Source organism: Neophocaena asiaeorientalis, unplaced genomic scaffold (genome assembly GCF_003031525.2).
Source record: "Neophocaena asiaeorientalis asiaeorientalis breed wild unplaced genomic scaffold, Neophocaena_asiaeorientalis_V1.1 scaffold225, whole genome shotgun sequence".
NCBI lineage: Eukaryota > Metazoa > Chordata > Mammalia > Artiodactyla > Phocoenidae > Neophocaena > Neophocaena asiaeorientalis.
Window position 1 is genome coordinate 3,830,622 of NW_020172364.1, and position 24,909 is coordinate 3,855,530.

General features: G+C 36.5%; 1 protein-coding gene across 5 annotated transcripts in view; it reads left to right on the plus strand.

The window, feature by feature from the left end:
• The window catches only part of VPS8 (VPS8 subunit of CORVET complex), a 282,062-nt gene that overhangs the window by 24,674 nt on the left and 232,479 nt on the right, over window positions 1-24,909 (plus strand). For 2 of the 5 annotated variants that reach the window (XM_024768391.1, XM_024768398.1), the window contains 11 exons: window positions 805-837; window positions 1,785-1,839; window positions 5,336-5,341; window positions 10,091-10,215; window positions 10,961-11,047; window positions 13,440-13,507; window positions 14,805-14,958; window positions 15,061-15,120; window positions 16,766-16,873; window positions 21,933-22,013; window positions 24,594-24,764. In XM_024768391.1, coding sequence (XP_024624159.1) covers window positions 805-837; window positions 1,785-1,839; window positions 5,336-5,341; window positions 10,091-10,215; window positions 10,961-11,047; window positions 13,440-13,507; window positions 14,805-14,958; window positions 15,061-15,120; window positions 16,766-16,873; window positions 21,933-22,013; window positions 24,594-24,764 — 948 coding nt within the window. The remainder of the gene's footprint in view (window positions 1-804; window positions 838-1,784; window positions 1,840-5,335; window positions 5,342-10,090; window positions 10,216-10,960; window positions 11,048-13,439; window positions 13,508-14,804; window positions 14,959-15,060; window positions 15,121-16,765; window positions 16,874-21,932; window positions 22,014-24,593; window positions 24,765-24,909) is intronic. The other 3 variants (XM_024768418.1, XM_024768407.1, XM_024768427.1) reach the window with 3 other exon arrangements.

The following is a 24,909-nucleotide window of genomic DNA, read 5'->3' on the forward strand; positions in this document are numbered from 1 at the left end:
TCTTGCATCTCCTTCCCTCGAACCCTCCCTATCCCACCCCACTAGGTGGTCATAAAGCACCAGCTGATCTCCCTGTGCTGTGCGGCTGCTTCCTACTAGCTATCTATTTTACATTTGGTAGTGTATATATGTCCATGCCACTCTTTCACTTCATCCCAGCTTACTGTTCCCCCTCCCCGCCTCCTCAAGTCCATTCTCTACGTCTGCGTCTTTATTACTGTCCTGCCCCTAGTTTCATCAGAACCATTTTTTTTTTTCTTTTAGATTCCATATATATGTGTTAGCATACGGTATTTGTTTTTCTCTTTCTGACTTCACTCTGTATGACAGACTGTAGGTCCATCCACCTCACTACAGATAACTCAATTTCGTTTCTTTTTATGGCTGATGGTTTTTATTTAGGGGTTATTTTATAATCTGCTGGGTAGGAAGCTCCTACTTAGAGGAAGAATGTCTTTAGTATATGTTTCCGTTTTTAAAATCTTTATGTACTCTTACCATTGTGACCCATAGTACTTATAGTTTATTCACATTATTGAAAATAGAATCTCTTTCCTCTCTCTTTCCCTTTACATTTTCATTTATAATCAGTACCCTTCCTGAAACGGTAAAAGAAAACAATCTACTCTTGTGCTCTTTATATTTTGTTGGTATATACAACTTTTGTAGTTTCTCTTATTTGGGGGCAAAAATGACGGTTCTACCTCTTGTCTGAATTGTATATGTAAAGAGAGGGCCTTATACCATTTTCTGCTTAAAAATGGGAATGTCTTTTCAAATACTTTTTTTAAAAATTTTATTTAGGACAAAGTAGATGCTGGCTTGCCTACAGCAATTGTAAGTATACTTTAAATCCTTTAAAGGTAAGCTTTCTATTTGATCAGGTTTTCTTAGATTTATTCTTCCGATATTCAAAGTTATTACATAAATTTTGTGATAATTAATTCATGTCATTTACTGCCAGTAATCAGGTTTAAAATTTGTCCGTGTTGAATGTTCTCATTCTTTCTATTTTCAGTTTTCTTTTTTTGTTTTGTTTTTTAAGAAAAATAATGATTAGCCTTTTCCCAATTTATTTATATGTGGTGCTACCCTGCCCAAGTATATTTGCTCCTTCTGACTTGGCCTCGCTTTGGTTATAGGGAGTGGAAAACAGTGTTTGGTAAAATCACTTTGTGGTAAATAGTACACTTAACAGCTCTGAACTCCATTGCCAAGCCTGCCAAATAGTAAATCTGTGGAGTGATTATAGAGAACTGGGGGATATTGAAAGCACACTAGTGCCCTCTTTTCTATTTTCAACTATTTCCAGCTGCCTCCTGTAGCTTTCTTATTAGATAGTCAATTGGTGAGGAAGTGGGCTGGGTTTTGAGTATTTCTGGTGCCTTTTGGCTCTTGTGAATAAGCTGCAGAAGGGCTTTCTTGTCCCTTTCCCACACTCGTAGGAGGCTCTTGGTTGGGTAGCATAAGTGCCTCTTACTTTGTGTGGACCCCTGAATTTTTCAAAAAATTGCTTTAGAGGAAGTTAAGTGGCATGTTTTTGCCTATAATGTTGAACATATGATATTTTAATATTGTTACCCTTAGAGTAAATTTAGAGGGATTCCCAGAAATAAGATGTTCTGAGTTTCATTTCCTGTTTTGCCTCCTAGATGAAATTTTCCTTATTTATAATAGTTGGTATGTTATCTGGTGCCTAGAGGAAAGAAAACCAGCAAATTCAATTCTGATTATTTCAAGATCCTTGTAATGTCTTAAAATGTAATCTTCTCTTTTGTTCTCAGGCAGTGTCGAGTCTGATAGCAGTGGGTACATCTCATGGATTGGCTTTAATATTTGGTAAATTTTCTAACTACTTTCCTTATTTTAAATATTAAGTATTTGGGTTTTTTTAAATAATGTCTTTTAAATCACAGTTTATATAGTAAACTTAATTTTTTTGAAAAAAGCCAGAAAAACTTGAAAAGTAGCAGTCAGCATTTTTATAGTTAAAAATTACTTGACTCAGCTTCATTTTGTTGCTCATTGCAAGTTTATTTTCTTCTTTATGAATTTATAAGCTATCATATCATATCTTTTGACTCTCTGCAGACCTAGACAAAAAGGATATAAAGTTGAGAGGTTGTCATTTTTGTCTTCCTCTGGTTTGTGGTGGTGCTAATGTTTTATTCTACATCATATCTGAGTAGTAGGTATTTGAAAAGATCTTCAGGGAAAGAGATTCCCAGGCTTTCTCAGTAATTTTCAGTAACTCTTACTGACTGTTTTTTTTCATTTACATTGTAAATCCCTCTAAACAGAAAAATTTTTAGCCCATAATTACTTTCTTTTTTTGGTTGAGAAGAGAACTTAGCTAGTTTTATTTGTATGGTAGGTGATAGTCCTATTTTCTCATTTTCTTTTCCTACGTGAGACTAAATAAACCTAGTTTTAATCTTTCTTTGCTTTTGCATTCAATACTATGAGCAGAACATTTTGTTCTGTTTACTTAAAAACTACTAGATAATATTTTCCTGTCATTTTTAGTGTTCTCTATGGATCTTAAGTCTTTTGCAACTTTCTTAAATGGAATTCCTGATGACACTGTATTTTGGTAAGGACTCTACAGGATATTGTGTAAGGATTACCTGGGAAGACCTTAATAGCAGAACCACAGTTTGATCTCTGTGGGCCTTGCATTTTTATTTATCATATGAGTGAATAACTGGTTATTTTCCCTTGTTTTTGAACAATTTGACTTCCTATTTATAAATTTTCCATTATGCCAAAAGCCTTATTTATCTGTGTTTTTAACAACTAGTCTTTTCAAAGGCGATTGATATAAATAATAAAGTTTTTTTGTCTGGGGATGAGAAGAATGGAAACAAAAATATAATTCTCTTGAGAGAACTTCAGAATTGATTCTTTAAACAATAATTTTTTCTTATTCCATAATATGTGTTCGTAATAAAATATTTAGGTGAGCAAAAGGTTGAAGATACACCAAATTCTGCCATCCAGGAATAATTCCTAACATTTCTGTATAATCTTTTTTCCTGTACATGTGTGTATATATATGTACACACCCCCAAATGTGATCATGTTAATTTGTAACTTGCATTTTCATTATAATGAACATCTTTCCATGTGATTATTAGTCATCTGTAACATAATTTTTTCTGTATTATTAGGTTTTTTTTTTATTGAAGTATGATCGATTTGCAGTGTTGTGTTTCTGGTGTACATCAAAGCGATTCAGTTTATATATATATTTATATATTCTTTTTCATATTCTTTTCCATTATGGTTTATTACAAGATATTGAATATAGTTCCCTATGCTATACAGTAGAACCTTGTTGTTTATCTATGTTATATATGGTGGTTTGTATCTGCTAATCCCAAACTTCTAATTTACTCCTCCCCCTCTCCTTTGGTAACCATGAGTTTGTTTTCTATGTCTGTGATTCTGTTTCTGTGTAACATCATTTTTAATGGCCACATTTTACTTAATCGTTTCCTACTATAAGACATTTAGGTTGTTTCTAACCAAAAAGTAGAGTGATGAACATCTTTGTAACTGCATTTTTGTGCACATGATTATTTGCTTAGGACAAATTCCTAAAAGTGGGCTTGCGGAGGTCAGGGTATGAACATTTTAAACACTTCTGATGTATACTGCCTAACTGTCTTCTAGAAAGTTTTACCAGCTTGCTCTCCTATCACGTGTAGGAATGCTTGTTTTCCTATGAGGGCATAGTTGGTATCAGATTGATAGAATTCTGGGAAAGGATCTTCATAGGACTTTTAGTTCAATCCCCTTATTTACATATGAGGTGATTGAGAACCAGAGAGGTTAAGTGACATGTACAGAGCCAAATTCAGAATCAAGGAATATTGAATCCTAAGATCAGTACATTTCCGCACTTCCAAGCAGTTCTCCAGTTCTGAGAGAAAAGGAGGCAAATTGCAAGATATATAAAGGAAAGAATGGAAGAACTAAGATGAATGAGGATAAAATATAATGTACGTGTTTATCTGTCAGCAGAATACATGTTTATTTTTGTTCCCACTTACCAGTACTCACTTTTCTTCAACTCTATCTGCTTTAATATCCCTTCCTTACCGCAAGGTTATAAGAATATGTGCCTGCTTATAATCAAATCCATGCAGAGCTTACTGCAACAAATTAAAATGAAGTCTTTTAGGGCTTCCTTAGTGGCGCAGTGGTTGAGAGTCCACCTGCTGATGCAGGGGACATGGGTTCGTGCCCCGGTCCGGGAAGATCCCACATGCCGCGGAGTGGCTAGGCCTGTGAGCCATGGCTGCTGAGCCCGTGTGTCCGGAGCCTGTGCTCTGCAATGGGAGAGGCCACAACAGTGAGAGGCCCGCATACCGCAAAAAAAAAAAAAAAAAAATGAAGTTTTTTAAAATAAAAACTAACAGAGAAGAAGAGTTTATTGTCTTTCATTACTGTCTTCTTAATTTTCTTGGACCTGCTTTCTAATTTTTTTAGACCCCAGCAACTTTCTTGTAGATTTGATGAAATAATAATCTTTCATTACAGTCTCATGAAAAAGAAAGTATGCCATAATGAACATTTTGAGAAAGGATCATAATATTCTAGTTAGGCTTTGGATTTTTAATCATGCAGTTAATAAATTTTACTCATTTTTGTGGGAATCAGATATTTGGACAATGAGTTTTAATAAATGGATTTAAATTTGCTTGAAAGCCAGGAAAAAAATAGCAGAGTAATAATACTGTGAAGTAGAGATCTGGGTTAAATCTGATCTTTTAAACATCTTTGTTGATCATAGGAAAAAGTGCAGAACTGTACTTGTTTAAGTACCATTAGATTCTCTTTGGAATAGAGGCCTGGGTCATTAAAATAGTAATCATTATAAGCTTCTTAAATGTCATGTAAATTGCCTTTTCTTATGGAATTATAGGTATATGGTATTTTTTATGTATCTTGGTTCTTACCTAAATTTAGGATCTCAAAAATTCGAATCTTAATAAAGATATCTCCCTATCCTAAGGCCCTTAGTTTTCCATTTTTGGGGTTGTTAGTATACTTTAGTAGATTATCTTTTGGAAATTGTTTTTGTTTTTATCAAGCTTAATGGACTTGGATTTACTGTGCTAAAATTTGGATATTATGCATTTTCTTTATTTCCATACCAATACCTAAATAGAAATGCTAGATGTATCATTTAATCACATTTAGTATCATTCCTACAGATAACTAAAGTTTATCACTTATACTCTTGAAATTTTACCTGTCTTTTCTCTGAACTTTTGAACTGATTTCTTGCTTTTCTCTTTTTTTTGATCTTTTCTCCATGGATTCAAAGGAAAAGGTATAGTAATTTTGGTTTGCATGAGTGACTCTTTTTCTTTTGACCTTTTTAATGTTGAAAAAGAATGTTACTAGTTATAGTCAATGTCCTCTTATGAAATGCTTATTGAAAAGTTTTGAAATTAGTTAAAGTAGGGAATTGTTAAAAATTATAAATATATGCATATCTTTAATGTTTTATTTTAAATGAAAATAAATTAGTGAATATTGTTCTTAATCTTTTGGCATAGACCAAAACTGTTTCTTTGAGTTTGTATCTGCCAGTTGGACATCTGCAGCATCTTTTTTGGCATAAGCTGCATCAGTGATGGGTCATGCAAAATTTGTACTTTTAATTAAAAAAAGAGGTAAAAGCTTAGGCACCTGTGAATCAGTCGAGGTGTGCAAAATTTTAGATTTTCATAAAACTTCTTTTCAGTTTTCTGCAGTTGTCCATACGTTACTTCATGACAGTTAATTTAAAGCAACTCATCTTTACAAAGTTTTTCTAAAACATTCATTTAACTTTCATAGAAACAACAGCTCTTTCTTTTCCACTGTATTTCATCAGTTGACAATATTGTTTAATTACATTTTTAAAGTACAGTAGTATTCCAGTGGCATGAACAGGTTTGGAAATGAACACAACTGGCTTTTCGTAAGCATCTGAGTTCTAGAAAATAGCCAGTTAGCTGTGGGGAGTCAGTGTATCGTGGGCTTTAGTCAGTAAGTTTTATAGAGAGAATGGAGAACTTTAATTCTGTGTGTTTGTTAGATGGCGGTCAGGTAAAGTGCTTCTGCTGTTTTATGATCATTGATGAAAAATGTTTCCTAATAACTCTTTTCTTCTCCTTTGGTCTTAGAGAATATTTTAATAATGCACAAAGGAGTAGTATTGAAGAATGGTGAATACTGGCAATAAAAGTAGAGCTCTACACACATAATTAGATTTTGATTCCTTCTAGGATCTAGGTATTTCCTTCTCTGATGGTTTTTGGGATGTAGTTAAAACAAATTAGGGGTGAATAAATAGAGGATTAGATTAATTTTGGTATATGGAGAGCAGAAATTCTTGAAGTATGTACAAATTTAGATTTTATGGCTATTATAGACTTTATATGTTATTTATGGCTTTTCTTTGCTACTTAGCACATTACTCTTAAGCCTAGAATATGCTGAGATCTACCCTAAGTAAAGTGTACTGCGAAAGGTATACTAATAAAGACATAGATACAATTCATTGCACTACCAAATGGATGTGCTTTTTGTGGTATCTGGGCTTCGAGTTCTCTTAATTAATTGGTAAGCTATTTATTATCATTAATAATAATTCTTCGTAGGACTTTCTTGGTGGACCAGTGGTAAAGAATCCACCTTACAATGCAGGGGATGCGGGTTCAATCTCTGGTCAGGGAACTAAGATCCCACATGCCGCGGGGCAACTAAGCCCGCACGCCACAACTACTGAGCTCGAGCGCCTCAACTAGAGCCCGTGTGCCCCACACAACAGAGCCCATGAGCCCTGGAGCCTGTGTGCCACAACTAGAAAAGAGAAAACCCGAAAGCCACAACTAGAGAGACGCCTATGCACCACAAGAAAGAGCCCGCATGCCTCAACGAAGATCCTGCATGCCGAAACTAAGACCCAACTCGGCCAAAAAAAATAAATCTTAAAAAAATTCTTTGCATGTGTGCCATTGGATAGTTTTCATATTTTTCATAGGCATTTACAAAATTTAAGCTCTATGCCAACTCTGAAGTTTATAGGAGAAATGATAGTCTCATTTCATATTTCTTGCCCAGATCAAGAGCCCCATTGGAGGAGGAGAATGTGGAGAGCTCTGATTTTCACCTTTCTTGCTTCTGTCCAGGTCCTTTTGTTCTTTCCATGTAGCTTTAGAAATTAAGTTTTTGGAAGAGGTTTTAAGTTTGTCTTCACCAAATACCTTTCCCCAGAATTGTCTAGAAAAATCTGGACTACAGAATGTTCTTCTAGTAGAAGAAACCTCTTCAGTAAGACTCTGCTTTCTTCTTTCCACAGAAATTCTACCTTTTCTGATTTTAGTCTAAAATGTATAGCAAGTTTGTTAATATGGCACCATAAATATAGAATGTATAATGACAGCAGTAAGAATTGATAAGTATCTTTGCGGAGTTAAACTATGTTACATTTTATGTACTATTACCTCACAGCCACTCTACCTTATAAAGAGACATTATAAATATAATGAATACATTGTAAAAGTTAAGGACAAAAATTGACAATGTTTTCATTAACATAGTCCTGTGGGATGTAAATTTAATACATATTTCAGGAGTGACCAAGGCTGATAATTTGGTCCTTGTCTTAGCTAGTTTTTTAGTACACAGGACCCACAGTCAGGAAAGCAGAGTCAGGTTTGGGTTTTTAATGTAGAAGTTAGATGTGTCTTTTTCCTTCCCTCTTTTTTTCTCTATTTCCTTTTTCTTAATGGTACCCTTATTTTCTATTTTGTCATACTCCTTAATTCTCCTGTGCTTACTTTCCCTGAGTTATAAGAGTACTTAAATAGTATAATTTTAAAAATACATTTATTTATTTATTTATTTATGGCTGCATTGGGTCTTCGTTGATGCACGCGGGGTTTCTCTATTTGTGGTGAGCGGGGGGGGCTACTCTTCATTGCGGTGCATGGGCTTCTCATGGCGGTGGCTTCTCTTGTTGCAGAACACAGGCTCTAGGCATGCGGGCTTCAGTAGTTGTGGCACGTGGGCTCAGTAGCTGTGGTGCACAGGCTTAGTTGCTCTGCGGCATGTGGGATCTTCCCTCACCAGGGCTTGAACCTGTGTCCCCTGCATTGGCAGGCGGATTCTTAACCACTGTGCCACCGGGGAAGCCCAAATAGTCCAATTTAAAGTATGAACTTAGGTAAAGCAGGAAGCATTAGTTAGTGTCTTTAAGTATTGGTGGATCAGAGCTGTATAGAGTTTGGATCTCAAAACCGGGATTACAAAGGATCTCAGCAGGATGCTATTCAAACACTACTCTCCTAGAAGGCAGGTAGCCTGGGCTAAAGGGACTTCTTTTTGAGGCTGGTGTGGAATTTCTGTCTTTGTCCTCGTACTTTCAGCCCATTCGTTGGACTACTCGCATGACCCAAAGTGGTAGCATATATAGAAAATTGTTGCCCAACCACTGAATCTTGACAATTTGCAGAATAAGGTATATGGATAATCCACTAACTGTAAAGGTGGCTTTGACAAAATAAGAATCATGGAAAACACTATTTTACGCATGCAATTTAATAAAGCAAAATAAAATGTGATGTCATTTTTAGAGTCAGGAAAAAGGAAATTTTAATAACTTGGATTAAACTGGAGGAGGGAGGAAAGTGTATGTAAGGAAAAAAATCTGTAATTGTAATCATTTTAGATTTGAGTAAACAGGACTTTTAAAATACATCAGACCTTGTATATTTATGAATTTTATTCCTTTTCTGATATTCATCTTGGAAGGCTAAGATCTAAAATGATTTCAGAAAACATCAAATATTTCCTGTGTGCTAGATAGAATACAGCCATTAATTGTGTCAGAACTCCTGGGGAGGTGGGGATTGCTATTTGAGCCTGCTTATGAACACAGAAAAATATTCTTACAGTAGTCACCTTGGATGGGCAAAAGGACTTACCTAGTATTATTCCCTACATTTGAGAATGAATGTCTTTAGGCTCTTTCTGATAACTAGATTTACCTTTATAGGAGGAAGATTTGCAAATGTGGCAGCTATTCAGATGATTGTCAGATGGCTTCTGTGTGCAAGGCAGCAGGCTAGGTATTCTGGGGATGTTAATTCACTCATGATCTCAGCCTTTAGGGAGGTCATAGTCTAAGAGTGAGAGTAAGATGTATTTACCTCTAAAAATTAGCACATAAGATAGTGAAGGGAAGCACAAAGAATTGCTGGGGGGAGTTAAGAGACCTCCTGATTGTGCAAGTATGGTAGTTTTTTTCCCCCTTAAACAGTTAAGTTTTGTAGGCATGCCTTCTTATGTTTAAATTTTTTATTTCATTGTTTTCAAGTGGGTACAATAATGAACTCTATATAATATAAAATAAGCATTGCCTAGGAGAAGCCCTAGAGGAATTTAATTATTAGATAATAAGGTTTAATAATATCTGAGTGCCTCCTGGAGAAATCAGAGGTGATTTCGGGCAAAATCCTTGCCCTTAAGTAACTTAATCTAGTAGAGATTTGAATTATTTGCTTTTAGCATATCAAATGTTGATGCTTGAAAATAATTTTCTTAAGCAGTTTAAACATACCCTGTGATTTTATTTATATTGTTCATTTGCCTGGTAAACCTTTTCTTCATGGATAATATAGTGTAAATTTCAGCCAACTCTAAATTAATAAATTTTGATTTTTGAAGTTTTAAAGCTACTTTAAAAGATGGTATTTCATGTAACCTTGCATCCTAAAAATAGCAAGAAATACAATTCTAGAATGAAAGTTAGTTTGTTCAAAGAGCTTTCGAAGGATTTTTTAACTTATTAGCAAGTTTTGCATTATGCTTCCTTGTAGTTATTGTTTTTTTCTGCTTTCTTAGTGCCTAATTCAATGCCCAGTGTCTAGTAGATGTTCAATAAATATATTTTAAGATGAATGTAACTTCATCGTTTGATTCTTTTGATACTTGCTACCTCAAAGTGTTTGAAAACAAGCCTATACTAACTATATATTTATCCACACCTTCATTTCTTTCACTTGATTTTATCAATTGCTTTCTTTAGATCAGAATCAAGCTTTGCGACTCTGTCTGGGTAGCACTAGTGTTGGAGGTCAATATGGAGCCATCTCTGCCCTCAGTATCAACAATGACTGCTCACGACTTCTCTGTGGCTTTGCTAAAGGACAGGTAAATAGGAACTTTATTTTACCCATAAGACAATGTAAAATCAATTTTAAAAAATGTATTATCTCTAGATCAGTATCTCGAAGACTAAAACGTGTTATAAAGTGACATGTCTGTAGAGCTAACCTGAGTTTGCTTAGTCTGACTTTTGTCCAAATTTTAAAATATTGACTGAGCCAGAGTCTGTGATTTTTAATATCTTAATTCTTATGTCCATGCAAGTATATAGGTTTTATAAACCAACCAGGCTGTTATACAAAATTTACTTTCTTACTGTAGTGAGGATAATTGTTGTTGATTTTTAAGTACACTATATTCTGCTTTGAGTATTCTTATTACTGTGTTCCTAGATAACTATTTTGGTATTTCTTTTCCTTCTGAAACTGGCAGTAACTTTTGTTTCTTCTCTTCTTCTGACATATTAATTGGTTTGGCAGTAAGCCTTTCTATAATTTTTACCAGTGCTAAAGAGATTGACTCATTAAAGAAATTTCTTTTACCTCTCAGTAAAACAACAAGATTTAAAATCTGAAGGGAAAAGTAGGTTGGGCAGGATGAGGGGAGGATGAAGATGAAATAAAGGCCCCATGCTTTAGTGGATCTGCAACCTTTAGTTATGTTTTAACTTTATAGTTCTTTGTCTGCAATGTTTATAGACCAGGAATAGATTATTTCAGCCAAAAGCCAGGATACTTAAGTCCAAAAAAGAGCAATAAATTTGTTTTTAAAGCATTTAGTTGTCTTATAGATCACTATGTGGGATTTGGCCAGTGGAAAACTTCTAAGATCAATAACAGATGCTCATCCTCCAGGAACAGCAATATTGCATATTAAGGTAAAGTCCTTATTTTCTTTTTCTAATAATCTTTATTATTATGCCTTTGTATCCATTTTTAAGTAGATTTCTTTATAAACAGAATCCTTGAAAGTGAACTTTTATTTGACTGGCCCAACAAGATGTTTTCCCAAGTTAAAACCAGAGATGGGCTGGCATGGTAACATTCAGCTATAAGTTGTATTGAAGTCTAGTAGATATAGCAGGGAAGAGAGTAAATTGATGTGATCCTGGACGAAAGCCTGGCAGCAAAGACAGGCAGTACCCTACTGAAAACCCATGTGCAGATTTTAAAAGGTCTTTTTACTTTGTTTAGTCCGCCAGGATTTTATTGCTGAGGCGGTGTGCTCTGTCACACTTTGTTGGGAATTACCTGAAGTTCAAGGCACCAATTGTGAAAGAACCAAGCTTTGCATTATGTTTAGAAACAAATCTGTTGGTTTATTTTCTTTCAGGCCTCCAAAGGAAAAGCATCAAGATTTGAATCTTGGCTTTCTCCTTACATGCCTGAAAATAATAAACCAACTTAGGTAACAGATTTCATTTATAAATGCAATGCGAACCTTGGTTTTTGTATGCTGTCAAGCCCATGTTCAGAAGTATAAAATGTACAGGACTATAACTAAGGAAGTCTAAAATCAGATCTTCTGGATTTTAACCATGTACACATTTGGTTACTTAGCTGTGCAGACCTCTCTTATCCATACACATTCTTTTTAAAGTCTGGTAGCATCTGGAGTCTATGTGTCTGCATCTCGGTTAGTTACATAAAAGTCTTTTGTGACAAAGCAGCATTGAAGCTTTTAGTTACAATGAAAACAACCAAGACAAGTAAAAGTAGAGAGAATTTCTCCTCTTTCTGAACATCATGGCAGTTTATCTTGACCTCTTTTCATATGGCATGAGCCAACCTCTAGTATGTTGTAGTTGTTTGTGTTATGTCTTATCTCCTTTAGTAGATTGAGATCTTTGAAACCAGGATCTATTTCTCTTTAATTTTTGTGTGTTACATGTAGTAGCACATTACAATAAACAGTGCTCAATAAATGTTTGGTTGGTTGTTTATAAAAGTCTAGTCCATTTGCAGAAAAATGCAAAATCTTTGGGAGAAGCAATAGGAAACAGATAAAGGCAGAGAGAAAAAGGCAGAAGAATGCAGCTGACGTTAAAAGCAGACTAGTAGTGGACGTTGTGTTTCTTGGGAATGGTGATAAGTGCAGACACTGACTTTACTTCTGAGGTCTTCCATTGACAACGGCTACTTGTGCTTCAAACCTCTTACTCGTTGTTCTCCAGACTTAACCCTACACATCCCATCAATAACAGTTTGGGCTTTAATTCATTTATATATACATATGTATGTGTGTGTGTGTGTGTGTGTGTGTGTGTGTGTGTGTGTGTATATATTTATTTATTTAAAAATTATTTAAATATATTAGTGTACTATATTTAAGTACATTATAAAACACATACACAAGAAGTAGAAAATTAATAAATAAAATCATGAGTGCTGTTATTTTCCCTACACTCCACTTTGGCAACTACTCATCTAGGCCTTGAGAACAAAGGTGTAGGACTTCTTTACCCGTGTGTGGGGTTGAGGAAGAATAATTTCATAATAGCCTCCTGTACCTCAACCATCCCTGAAGAGCACAAAGGCATGAGATTTAGGATGGTTTTACAAACCTCTGTGGTTAGGGAGACTAGTCACTGTAAGTGATACAAATTAAGTTATTCAATTTTGTATCTTACAACACTCATATCTACCATACCGCATAAGCCCTTAGGACCATCTGTCATTCTGAACATTATTTATTATTTGAGTTTTCTAGGGTAGATAATAATAACTGAAGGTATACTCTGTCGAAGAAGATTGAGGGGGCAGCACGTTTTAGGAAGAGTTACATAAAAAGTTAAACTGTTTTACATGTAGTGGATTAACTCTTCAGTTATTGGAAAACATATTCCAATAAGTTTATTTCCCAAAGACACAAAATATCTTTCACTGTGTCTTTATTCTTGAAAGCTAGGCAACTGCAAATGTATCCAGAGTATCCTATTTAGCTTAGCAGCAAGTTAGAAAAAATTAATGTAAGAACCTAAGTAGAGAACTTTAGGGCTTTTATGAGTCATAGTTTGTATTTTTCTTTTATCCTGATGAAAGGTGGTTTTTGCTTTTTTTAAAGCCTCATTTTTTTAAAGATATTGAGCCATTTTTATTCCAAATATGGGTAAGTTTGTATGTTTAGAGTACTGAGGTAGATATAGTTTAGGTGATTTCAAATGCTATTAAATGTGTTTGTCTTAGATTTTATAATTTTTCCCCGTACCTTTTTAATACTTGATTAGTTGTCTGAAAATGTATAAGAAAATAAATCCCTTCTCTGTTTAGTTTACAGATGATCCAACTCTTGCAGTTTGCAACGACAGCGGAGGCTCTGTTTTTGAATTGACATTTAAGTAAGAGACTAATGGACATTTGTAGACAAATGAAAAGATTAGCTCCAGTTTAATGACTTGAAGTTGAATATGAAGAGGTCTGGAAAACCCATGTGATGGAAATAGCTTGTGGCTGTGTATTACACTTAACCTGGGGGGGCTTATAGAACATACAGAGCACCAGGCCGGGCCCCCCCCCCCCCCCCCCCTCTTAAAGGAGGTCCGAGATAGGATTCTAGACTCCTACTCCCCAGAGTATTCATAAGCTCTGTCAGTCTTGGGAACCATTATTCTGGAGTATCTCACTAATTTCCGTTTAGGCCCCAGGCCCAGTTGATTATAACCATAATGGCCAGGTGTAGAAAGGTTTTTATTGCCTTGGCATTGCCCTGTTTACTCTTTAAATAAGAGGAAAGACTATTTAGATACATGGAAGAACATTTACAAATCTGAGTTTAAAAAAAGTAGAACAAAAAATGCAATGTGTATTATATTTCCATAAGTTCTTCAAAGTAAGGACTATGTTTCTTGTATTTCTCACACCTTCTAACAATGTTGAGCCCAAAGTAATTGCTTAAAAAATACTGTTGATTTATTTAGCTAACGTTTATTGAGCATCTCCTATGTGTAGGCATTGTTCTAGACACCAGAGTTACAGCTATGAACCAGGCAAGGTTGCTACTCCAATAGAACTTACATTCTAGTTGGGTCGGGGGTAGGGAGACACAATAAACCAATGCATAAATGAAATAACTGTAGATAGTTATGAGTACTGTGAAAAAAATAAAACAGGTCAGTGTGCTGGAGTACATTTGAGTATAATTTAGTAAGGCTTCTCTCCAAAGGTGACATTTGAGCAAAGACCTGAATGACAATCTGGTCAACAAGTGGAAAGATATAGGAGAAGTGTTCCAGGCAGAGGCACGTTCAAGCACAGAGCCTTTGAGGTGGGCACAGCATGGCATGCTGGAGCAGTGGAGAGAAAGCAGGTGTTGCTGGAGCATGCGTTTGTCAGGAGCAACAGTAGTGGGAGAGGAGTGAAGGCAGGAGCCAGATCACATAGGACCTTTTAAACATGGTGAAGAGTGGATTTTATTTTATGTACAGTGGCAAGCCATTGGAGATTTTTTAGGAGAAGGGTGATAAATCTGACCCACACATTAAAAATGACATGCTGATGTCATGTGGAGTTTGGATTGTTGGGGGCAGGAGTAACAATTGTTGGATTGTTAGGAGGCTTTTGTAGTAGGCCACGCTAGGGCTATAGCACCTTGGAGCATTGCTAAGTTGGTCTGACATTTTTTGGTTACATTTTCAGGAGAGTGATGGGAGTGAGGACATGTGAATCTAGGTGCCTGTTTAGTGGTTCCAAGGGTGAAGTTTGCTGTATTGAGCCTCTCCATTCTAAGCCCGAGTTGAAAGATCATCCCATCACACAGTTTTCCTTACTGGCCATGGCATCCTTAACAAAGGTAGGTATATTTAGAAGATGAAGCTCATAACTTTAGAGGCTTTGAATACCAAAAATTTGAAAATTGCAGGGTAAATATTAAAATGTATTTTTTCCCCTAAAGATACTGGTCATTGGATTGAAGCCATCCTTGAAAGTGTGGATGACTTTTCCTTATGGACGGGTAAGTAAGCCTCTCCTTCTTATCGGTAAAAAGACCATGTCAGGAGATTGGGGAGAATGACTTGCAAGTGGCACATTCTGTGAGGTTGTCAGAAAACTAGGTAGAATGGAAATCAGTGCTGCAAAGGTCACTTTCTGATTACCTTGATGTGACCAAAGCAGCATAAGCTGGTGACTACAGCAGTAACCTGGGGATCACAAGATCTGTACTTTTCTACCTTTATTCTGTTAAGTTTTTCTCTCATGAACAGCTGCTGCTTTGATAATGAACTGCTGATAGAGAACACCCCACCGTGATACCCAGCATGAATTGCCACTGCATACTCTTTCCTTGGCTTCTTCTGCCTCTGATATTTTACTTTGGGGGATGATACTTCTCAGAATGTATTACGCACACCTCAATTTCCCTTTTCTTTTTCCTGATTGGTTGTTTTCAAAGAGTTGTTTTCTTCCAGTGTGTATATGAGGAGAGGCATTGATGGGATGGGATAGGATGGAGAATGATGGTGCAGAACGAAGACTGGTTCAGAAAGTAGCCTCTGTAATGAGGGAGCTCACTCTTCTGTTTTCTTGTTGGTACTCGGTGTATCTTTGGACCCCAGGGGAAGCAGGTCTGCCCTTTCAGCTGGCAAAGCTGGCTTATATTGACATTAACAGTTCTTAGGTGAGCTTCATTGGCTAATTGAGATTTATCATGGTAGTATGTGTTTACATCTTTTTGTATGTTTTTATTGGTGTTTTTTCCAACATTTTATTATGAACATTTTCAAACAAATAGAGAAGTTGAAAGAATTTTACATTGAACATCTATATACTTATTACCATTGTAAAACTCTACCATTAGCATTTTATTGTATTTTATTACATACCTGTTTGTGCACCCATCAAATTATGTTCTTTTTAAATGTATTTCCAAGTAAATTACAGAAATTAGTACTCTTTTTTCCTAAATATTCAACATGCATATGATTAAGTACAGTTCAGTATCTGTTGAAGTTTTTCCTTTGGTGTAACAATTTACATACAACAAATGTACAGATCTTGAGTGTACATTTGCTGAACTTTGACAAGATGTATGTACTTTTGTAATTCAAACCTCTGTCAAGATGTGGAACATTACCATCCACACAGAAAGTTCCCTCATGACACTTCCCAGTCAGTCCCTGCTCCTTTGGAATTGATTGATTGATTGATTGATTGATTGGCTGCATTGGGTCTTTGTTGCTGCGTGCCGTCTTTTCTCTAGTTGCGGTGAGCGGGGGCTACTCTTCATTGTGGTGCATGTGCGTCTCATTGCGGTGGCTTCTCTTGTTGCGGAGCACGGGCTCTATAGACGCGCGGGCTTCAGTAGTTGTGGCTCGCGGGCTCTAGAGCGCAGGCTCAGTAGTTGTGGCGCACAGGCTTAGTTGCTCCGCGGCATGTGGGATTTTCCCAGACCAGGTCTTGAACCCGTGTCCCCTGCATTGGCAGGCGGAGTCTTAACCACTGCGCCACCAGGGGAAGTCCCTCCTTTAGGAATTTTAATAAGAAATTAGGAGAAGTTTTATCAAGGAACACCAGTCAGATGCTGTTGTAAACCAGAGTTTTCCCTTTGTTTTTCTGTGTGTTAACAGTGATGACTTTTTTTTTCCCTTCTCCTCACTTAGATGGATCCTTCCAGTGTTCCATTGCTGGCCTGGCACTTCGTGGCAGTGCATAATTATGTGAATCCCATGCTTGCCTTCTGCAGAGGAGATGTTGTTCATTTTCTACTGGTAAGTCCTAATATGATGCTAGATCTGTGGTAAAGTCCTTTATCATAAGATGATTTTTTTGATTCACCAGTAATTTAATATTGTGTCAAAGAAATATGCTATCATAATTCTTTGGAGAGAGAGTGACCTATTTAATGTTTATTCGAGGCTTTAGTGGTTAACATGGAAAACAGATGATCACCCTCAGCTCCATGCCTCTTCATGGTATATTTCTCAGTTCCATCTCCTTTGACTAATAAATAATTGATGGTTTATGTGTACGTATGCATATATAAATGTACATAGGTCTGTATTAATGGCTTACCTATCTACATATAGTGTATTTATTAGACAGCAAGTTATCATTGAGCACATACTATGTTATCTACACTGTAATGGACATGAGGCAATTGAAAGAAGTGTAAAACTTAACTCCTTCTTTCACATAGGTTAAGATATGTTTTGAAAGGCAAAACCAGTATGTTCATTACTACTAGTGAGAACAGTTTAAGGATTCAAGTATGTGATGAGAATTTAAAAATTGCTATAAGTTCAGAGTATGAAGAGATTTGTACAGACTAAAGAGGATGTGGAAGACTTTATGAAGGATATAAGGCAGATACTAGGGACTTCCCTGGTGGCGCAGTGGTTAAGAATCTGCCAGCCAATGCAGGGGACATGGGTTCGAGCCCTGGTCCAGGAAGATCCCACATGGCACAGAGCAACTAAGCCCCTGTGCCACAACTACTGAGTCTTCGCTCTAGAGCCTACAAGCCACAACTACTGAGCCTGTGTGCTACAACTACTGAAGCCCATGCACCTAGAGCCTGTGCTCCAGAACAAAGACAAGCCACCGCAATGAGAAACCCACGCACCGCAATGAAGAGTAGCCCCAGCTCGTCGCAACTAGAGAAAGCCTGTGCGCAGCAATGAAGACCCAACACAGCCAAAAATAAATAAATAAATGAATTTATTAAAAAAACAAAAAACAAAAAAAGGCAAATACTACAGGAGGGGTGAATATGCATATTGGGGAAAATAAGATGAACTGAAGTTATAGAGGTAAGAATGTGCCTATGGAATCTCTTCTTGGGTTTCCTAGCTCAGTGAAGCAAGTATACCACTATCCACCTAGTTTCTCCAGCCAGAAATCTAGGTGTTGCCTTTCAGTTACACTTCTCTCTTTATTTCTACTCTATCACACATCTATTGACTCTGAGTATACTTCCTCTTTGTCTCCCCCATTGCTGCTTCCCCCTGACATCTCTAGCCTAGGCTCTGGAGTAGCTTCCTGACTAGTCTTTGGCCTCAGTGTCTTTTTTTTTTTTTTAATTGAAGTATAGTTGATTGACAGTGTTGAGTTAGTTTTTGGAGTACAGCACAGTGATTCAGTTTTTATACACACACACACACACACACACACACACACACACAGATTATTTTCAGATTATTTTCCATTATAGATTATTATGAGATACTGAATATAATTCCCTGTGCTGTGCGGTAGGACCTTGTTGTTTATTTTACATAGAGTAGTTTGTAGCTGCTAATCCGAAACTCCTAATTTATCCCTCCCCCTCCTTTCCCCTTTGGTAACCATAAGTTTGTTTTCTATGTCTGTGAGCCTGTTTCTGTTTTGAAAATAAGTTTATTTGTATCATTTTTTTAGATTCCAGATATAAGCATATAAGCACATATAACTGACTTACTTCGCTTAGTACGATAATCTCTAGGTCCACCCATGTTGCTGCAAATAGCATTATTTCATTCTTTTTTGTGGCTGAATAGTATTCTGTTGTATGTGTGTGTGTGTGTGTGTGTGTGTGTGTATACATGTATATTTATACACCACATTTTCTTTATCCATTCCTCTGTCAACGGACATTTAGGTTGCTTCCATGTCTTTGGCCTCGGTGTCTTTACATATGCCAGCACCTCTGCCAGGAAAGCTGTGTGCTCTCTTCCACATTATACTGGCTCATGATTAGCATTGCCTTTCCTGACCTCCTGACCTCAGTTAGCATTTCCCGCTTCATAGACACTGATAAGACCTTTTTTGACAACACTCAGCATTTTAAAAATTACTTATCTAATATTTTTTTTCCTCACAAGACTGAAAGCTCTGTAAGTCTAAAACCAACTCTACTGCTCTATTCCAGCCACTAGGACACTGCTTGTATGTAGAAAGTCCCTAATAAATATTTATAGAGTTAATGACAGGGAGAAACTTATTGTTGAGAATAAAGTTGAACATACGGCATGGATCTTGATCAGGGGTTGGCAGACTGTGGCCTATGGGCCAGATCTGGCTGGCTGCTTGTTTTTGTAAAGTTTTATTGAATACAGTCATGCCCATTTGGTTATGTATTATTTATGGCTGCTTTTGCACTACTGTGGCAGAGTTGAGTAGTCGTGACAGAGACTGTATGCTCTGTAGAGCCTAAAATACTTACTGTATGGCCTTTTACAGAAAAAGTTTGCCAACCTCTGATCTAGATTATATAATAATTGACCTAGATTGGTAATGGGGAGCCATCACAGGTTCTTAGGTAATTAAAGTGATGTTTTAGGAAGATCACTGTAGAAATAGTAAAATGAACAGATTATAGGAGGTTGGAGGGAAAGGAAAGGTTTTGCTTTTGTAATAAAGCAAGTGTGACGTCTTTAGACAAGGATGGTTGGTTGCAGTGAGAGTTAGGGATGGCATTTTGAAGGAAAGACAAGGTTTCTCATCTTAGTGGATCTGGGGACCGAAGGACATAAACAAAACATTGCATTTCTGGCTTTGCATTTTAGAAGCATGAAATATTCAGTGAGTTAGGGTCAGGGAAGAATTGAATGTGTTGGGTTGGAAGTGAAGGTGAGACTCTCAAGTGTTGTATTGGGGAATGTCCTCTGGGAGGATAGGCAGTCCAGGTCTGGGGTGAAAATGAGAATTCCAGAATAGAGAAGGTAGTTGAAGCTGTGAAAATCAAAAGCGAAAGCATACATAACCTTGTTGCACACTCATGTAGGGGAAAGGAAAAAGAAAAGACAGTAGGAAAGGAGGATCTTATAAAGGCATCTAGAAGTAGGAGGGGAAATAGACCAGTATGGCATCACAGAAGATGAAGAAGGAGAGGCTTCAGCACATTATCAATTCCAGGGTAATACCAATGCCAAAGAGAGATCAAGGAAGAAGACTGACGATAAGGCCGCCAGATATGCAAGAAGTAGTTCTTTAGAAACTTTTCAGAGGACTAATTATCAGTGGAATTGAGGTGGAAGCTAGATTGTAGAGCCTTGTTAGAGAAATGAGTATCTAGAAGAACAGACTCACACAATCATAGAACAGCATTTGGTTACAAGAGGAAAAAGAATGGTTAACTTTCTGGAAGAAGTAAATGAAGGGAAGGTGTTTTGCTTTTGTTTTTTGAAGGTGGAAAAGTCAGAAACCTGTTTGATAGCAAGAGGAAAAAGGTCCTTTGAAAGGAGTGACTGAGTATGTTAGCAGGGGAGGGGTAATATTAACAGTAATGGAGGGCGTAGGATTTAGAGTATATACACGTGAAGTGATTTTGTTTAGCAAGGACCTTAGCCAATCTTAGAATAGTTAATGTTGGCATTGACCTTTTTGTTTACGAAACACTTTCAACATATGCAAGATATGGAACAATTTGGTGCTGTCTTATTTTCATTTTACAAATGAGGAAACTGAAAGAATAAATGGTTTACTCTTGGTGACTCAGCTGTAATAGTGGAACTTACTCTTAAACACATAGCTGTAGATCTTATGCTCCTTTTTACCAGAGCATTCTTTCTTACAGGGGAGGTGACTTAGGAAGTGAAGATGGGAGTACACAAAGGGCTCACACTAAATGGTCTCAGTTGTTTGTTAAGATATCTGGTGAGGTCAACACTACAAGTGTTGGGACTAGAAGGCAAAGAGGAATTGTGACTTAAAGGGAAAGGAAGACATCTAGAAGACGACTATGGAGATTATGCAAGAAAACCCAGGTTGAATTAAACGTCATGAATTTCAGGCAGGTCATTGTGGTGTGTTGTTCTTCTTCAGTGCTCTGTCACCTTGGAGCATAAGTGGAGAGAGCAAATTATAAGGACGAATGAAGATTATAGAGAGTATATATATGCATATATAAGTAAAATATTGACACTTGAGGTTCTTTTGGGAAATTTTGGGCTGTTTGAGCTATAATAGTATCATACTTCACCCAAAGAAGTCTAGTCTTGTCACTGCAGCAGTTTTTTTCCTTTTCATGAACTTTTGTTTTACTTTTTTACATTATGCCACCAATCCCATTTTATGCTTTAACTCTGGCTGAATAGTCATTGACGTGATGCAGTTAGGTTTTTCTGAATTATGACAGAGTGAATATTACATACAGCATTTGCCTGTACAGACTTACCCCAGGGATATTGTGGGTTCAGTTTCAGACCACTGCAATAAAGCAAATATTGCAATAAAGTGAGTCACATAAGTTGTTTGGTTTCCAAGTGCGTATAAAACTTATGTTTACACTATACTGTAGTCTTTTAAGTGTGCAATAGCATTATCTCTAAAAAACAATGTACATACCTTAATTTAAAAATACTTTATTGTTAAAAAATGCCAAAACAATTACAATATTAACATCAAAGATCACTGATCACAGATTACTATAACAATACAATAATAATGAAAAAGTTTGACGTGTTGCAAGAATTACCAAAATGTAGCACAGAGACATGAAGTGAGCAAATGTTGTTGGAAAAATGGTGCTGATAGATTGATTGACACAGGGTTGCCACAACCCTTCAGTTTGTAAAACACACAATATCTGGAAGCACAATAAAGTGAAGTGCAATAAAACAAGGTATGCCTAAACTGACAACTAGACCACTGACCAGGTGTACTATGGATTTTGGTACAAATCATGATGTGAATGATTTTTTTCATTTGTATAGTTTCTTTAATTATCAATATTTTTGTTTTATCCATATTCTGAATGGAAATCATTTTCTAGGTGGATTGACTAGGTGAGACTTTAAAACGTCTCTCAAACAATAGCTGGTATTTAGGTTGTTTTTATTTCATCATCAGGTTAAGAGAGACGAATCTGGAGCAATACATGTTACTAAGCAAAAGCATCTTCACCTATACTATGACCTCATCAACTTTACTGTGAGTATTATTGAAATGAAATATCCCCGTTCATTTTATGTAATTGGTTTGAGTCCATGTTGTATTAAGGCTACCAGGATTTCTGCCATAAATCATGACCTTTAGGATTATATAAAATGTGGACAGAAGTGAAGTCCTGGGCTTCCCTGTGGTGCAGTGGTTAAGAATCCACCTGCCAATGCAGGGTACACGGGTTCGAGCTCTGGTCCAGGAAGATCCCACATGCCGCTGAGTGACTAAGCCCCTGTGCCACAACTACTGAGCCTGTGCTCCGCAACAAGAGAAGCCACCGCAATGAGAAGCCCGTGCACCGCAATAAAGAGTAGCCCCCACTCGCTGCAACTAGAGAAAGCCCGCGTGCAGCAACGAAGACCCAACGCAGCCAAAAGTGAATACATTTTTTAAAAAAGTTAAATCCTGCTTGTACTGAATAAAGTCTGAGGCTGGTGTGATGCCACATTATTTTTATTGCCTTTTAGCCTCATGTCCTGCTGAACACTGGCAGGATCAGTAAAAGTTTTCTTTAATGTCCTGATTAGCTCAAAAGGGAGATCAGAATCATTTCTTCAGGATGATTGCCAGGCTTTTTTTGTTAACACATTTTTGTACTGCTGAGTATGTCCTAATTGGTTCAGGAGTTCAGGAGCTATTCTTTATCTGTGGCTGAAAACTTTTCAGGGTTCTGTCTCTACTATGCATCTCAGTCCTGAGCAACTTTTGGTTTAAAAAAAAGATTATTTCTTTTTGCATCAGTTTTTATAATAGATGATTTATTAATTTATTTGCACATTGCCTTTCAATCTCATATACAGACTTGATTTAGAAATAATACTTTTTTTCATACACATTTCATGAAATAATTTTGTTCAACCTCTTCTCATGTGTATAAGGCATCAGTGTTTTTGTCAACAAGGGTTTCAACAAGAACCCCTTGTTGAAAATCATCTAACATAGTTTTCTAGAATTCATCATCATTGCTTCCATTTAAGATGTTTGAGATACAGCACTTTAAAAATCTGCATATGATTCTGTCCCTGGAAAAAATTTTCCCAACCACAGGTAGCCATTCTCCTAATAGTAGGACAGTTGGTGTTTTTCATTTGTCCTGTGGCTTATTCATGATGTGACCCCTAACTGCATTGCTTTGTAAATTACCTTTAAAAGGCTTGTTTACAATGTGTCAACACTTAAAATTGTAAGGATCTAATCCCAAGAATAATTGCTAATCCTGCTAACATTTTTTGTCATTCTTTCTCTTTTAACCAGGTGACCTTTGAAAACATCTAAAAACTAGCACTAAGTTTATACAGGGCTGAATAATGTGTCTTTCCTAAATGATACTTTGTTTCTCAAAGTAAAGTAATCAAGAGAGCACCTTACAAAAGCTCTTTGTAAATGATTTGAGTGTCAAACTCTGTTTCCTGAGGGACAGTGTTTTTTTTGAAAACCAAACCCTTCCTGTATAACACAGGGTTAAAGTATATATTCAACATAGTTAAAAGAAAATTGATCCATTTTCAACTTGATTGTCTTTGATATGATATTATGCAAATAATTTCTGATAACATAGGAAGAGTTCATATAAATAAACCAAAATGAATACCAGAGAGAGAAGTACAGGGGAAGTACTTTGTTCTGGTTAATTTAGAATTCTAATTGAGCAGATTTTAAGACTTCATTTATTTCTTGGGAAGGGATTGAGATTTTTCAAAAAAATATTTTGGGGCTTCCCTCGTGGTGCAGTGGTTGAGAGTCCACCTGCCGATGTAGGGGACATGGGTTCGTGCTCCAGTCCGGGAAGATCCCACGTGCCACGGAGTGGCTGGGCCCGTGAGCCAAGGCCGCTGAGCCTGCGTGTCCGGAGCCTGTGCTCTGCAACAGGAGAGGCCGCAACAGTGAGAGGCCCTCGTACCACCAAAAAAAAAAAAAAATTTTTTGAAAATAAGAAATCTTATATATAACCCAAGAAATTTATCAAAATGGTATCCTTCAGAAGATTTTAACATTATTATTGTTATTACTTTTAATATTATAATAGTACTAATTAAAGAATATTCAGAATATATAGAGAAATAGAAAGAGCAAAGAGCTCTGCCATAATTTGTAGGTATGTTTTAAAGGAAATATATGTTTTAAATAGCTTGTATTTTTAAATATGAATTACTTAAATGGTAACAATCATTCTTTGACCAGATAGGTTTATGAGGTTTCATTTGCCCTTTTGTTTGATTAATGTCAAAAACACTAGAAATGCAAAGTTGGTCACTTTGCTTAAGTCATTTTGCCGATGTACCTTTCAAAAACATTGATAAAAAACAGTATATCCCATAATATCTATTAGAGCTTTTAATTAGCCTTCTTTTACACTATGAGTCATTTTAACACCATCAAAACTCAGCTGTGCACCTGTCGTTCTCTGGGTTGTCACCGAGTAGTTCTTGCTGTGATTGTGGTGTCATCAAGTTATTAATTAAATGGATAAGGTCGTCAGTGTCATTTAAGTGAGTTGCCAAGCTCTTTTGCCCTGGATGATGGTGGGGATGGGCCTCACTTTTGTGTTGTCGTGTGCTTGAATTACAGTGGATAAACTCACGCACGATTGTGCTCTTGGACAGTGTAGAGAAGTTGCATGTGATTGATCGGCAAACTCAAGAGGAGTTGGAAATGGTGGAGATCTCAGAAGTTCAGTTGGTCTATAATAGCAGCCATTTCAAATCTCTAGCCACTGGAGGAAACGTGAGCCAGGCACTGGTAAGGGTAATCCATTATCTTAGTATTGCTTTGATAAACTTGGTATTTTGTTGTTGTTTTGTTTTAGAAATAGGAATTCTGAGGAGTTATCTTTAAGTCTTGAGATTTTTTTTTTAAAAAGCCACTAACTAGGTTGAAGTGGATG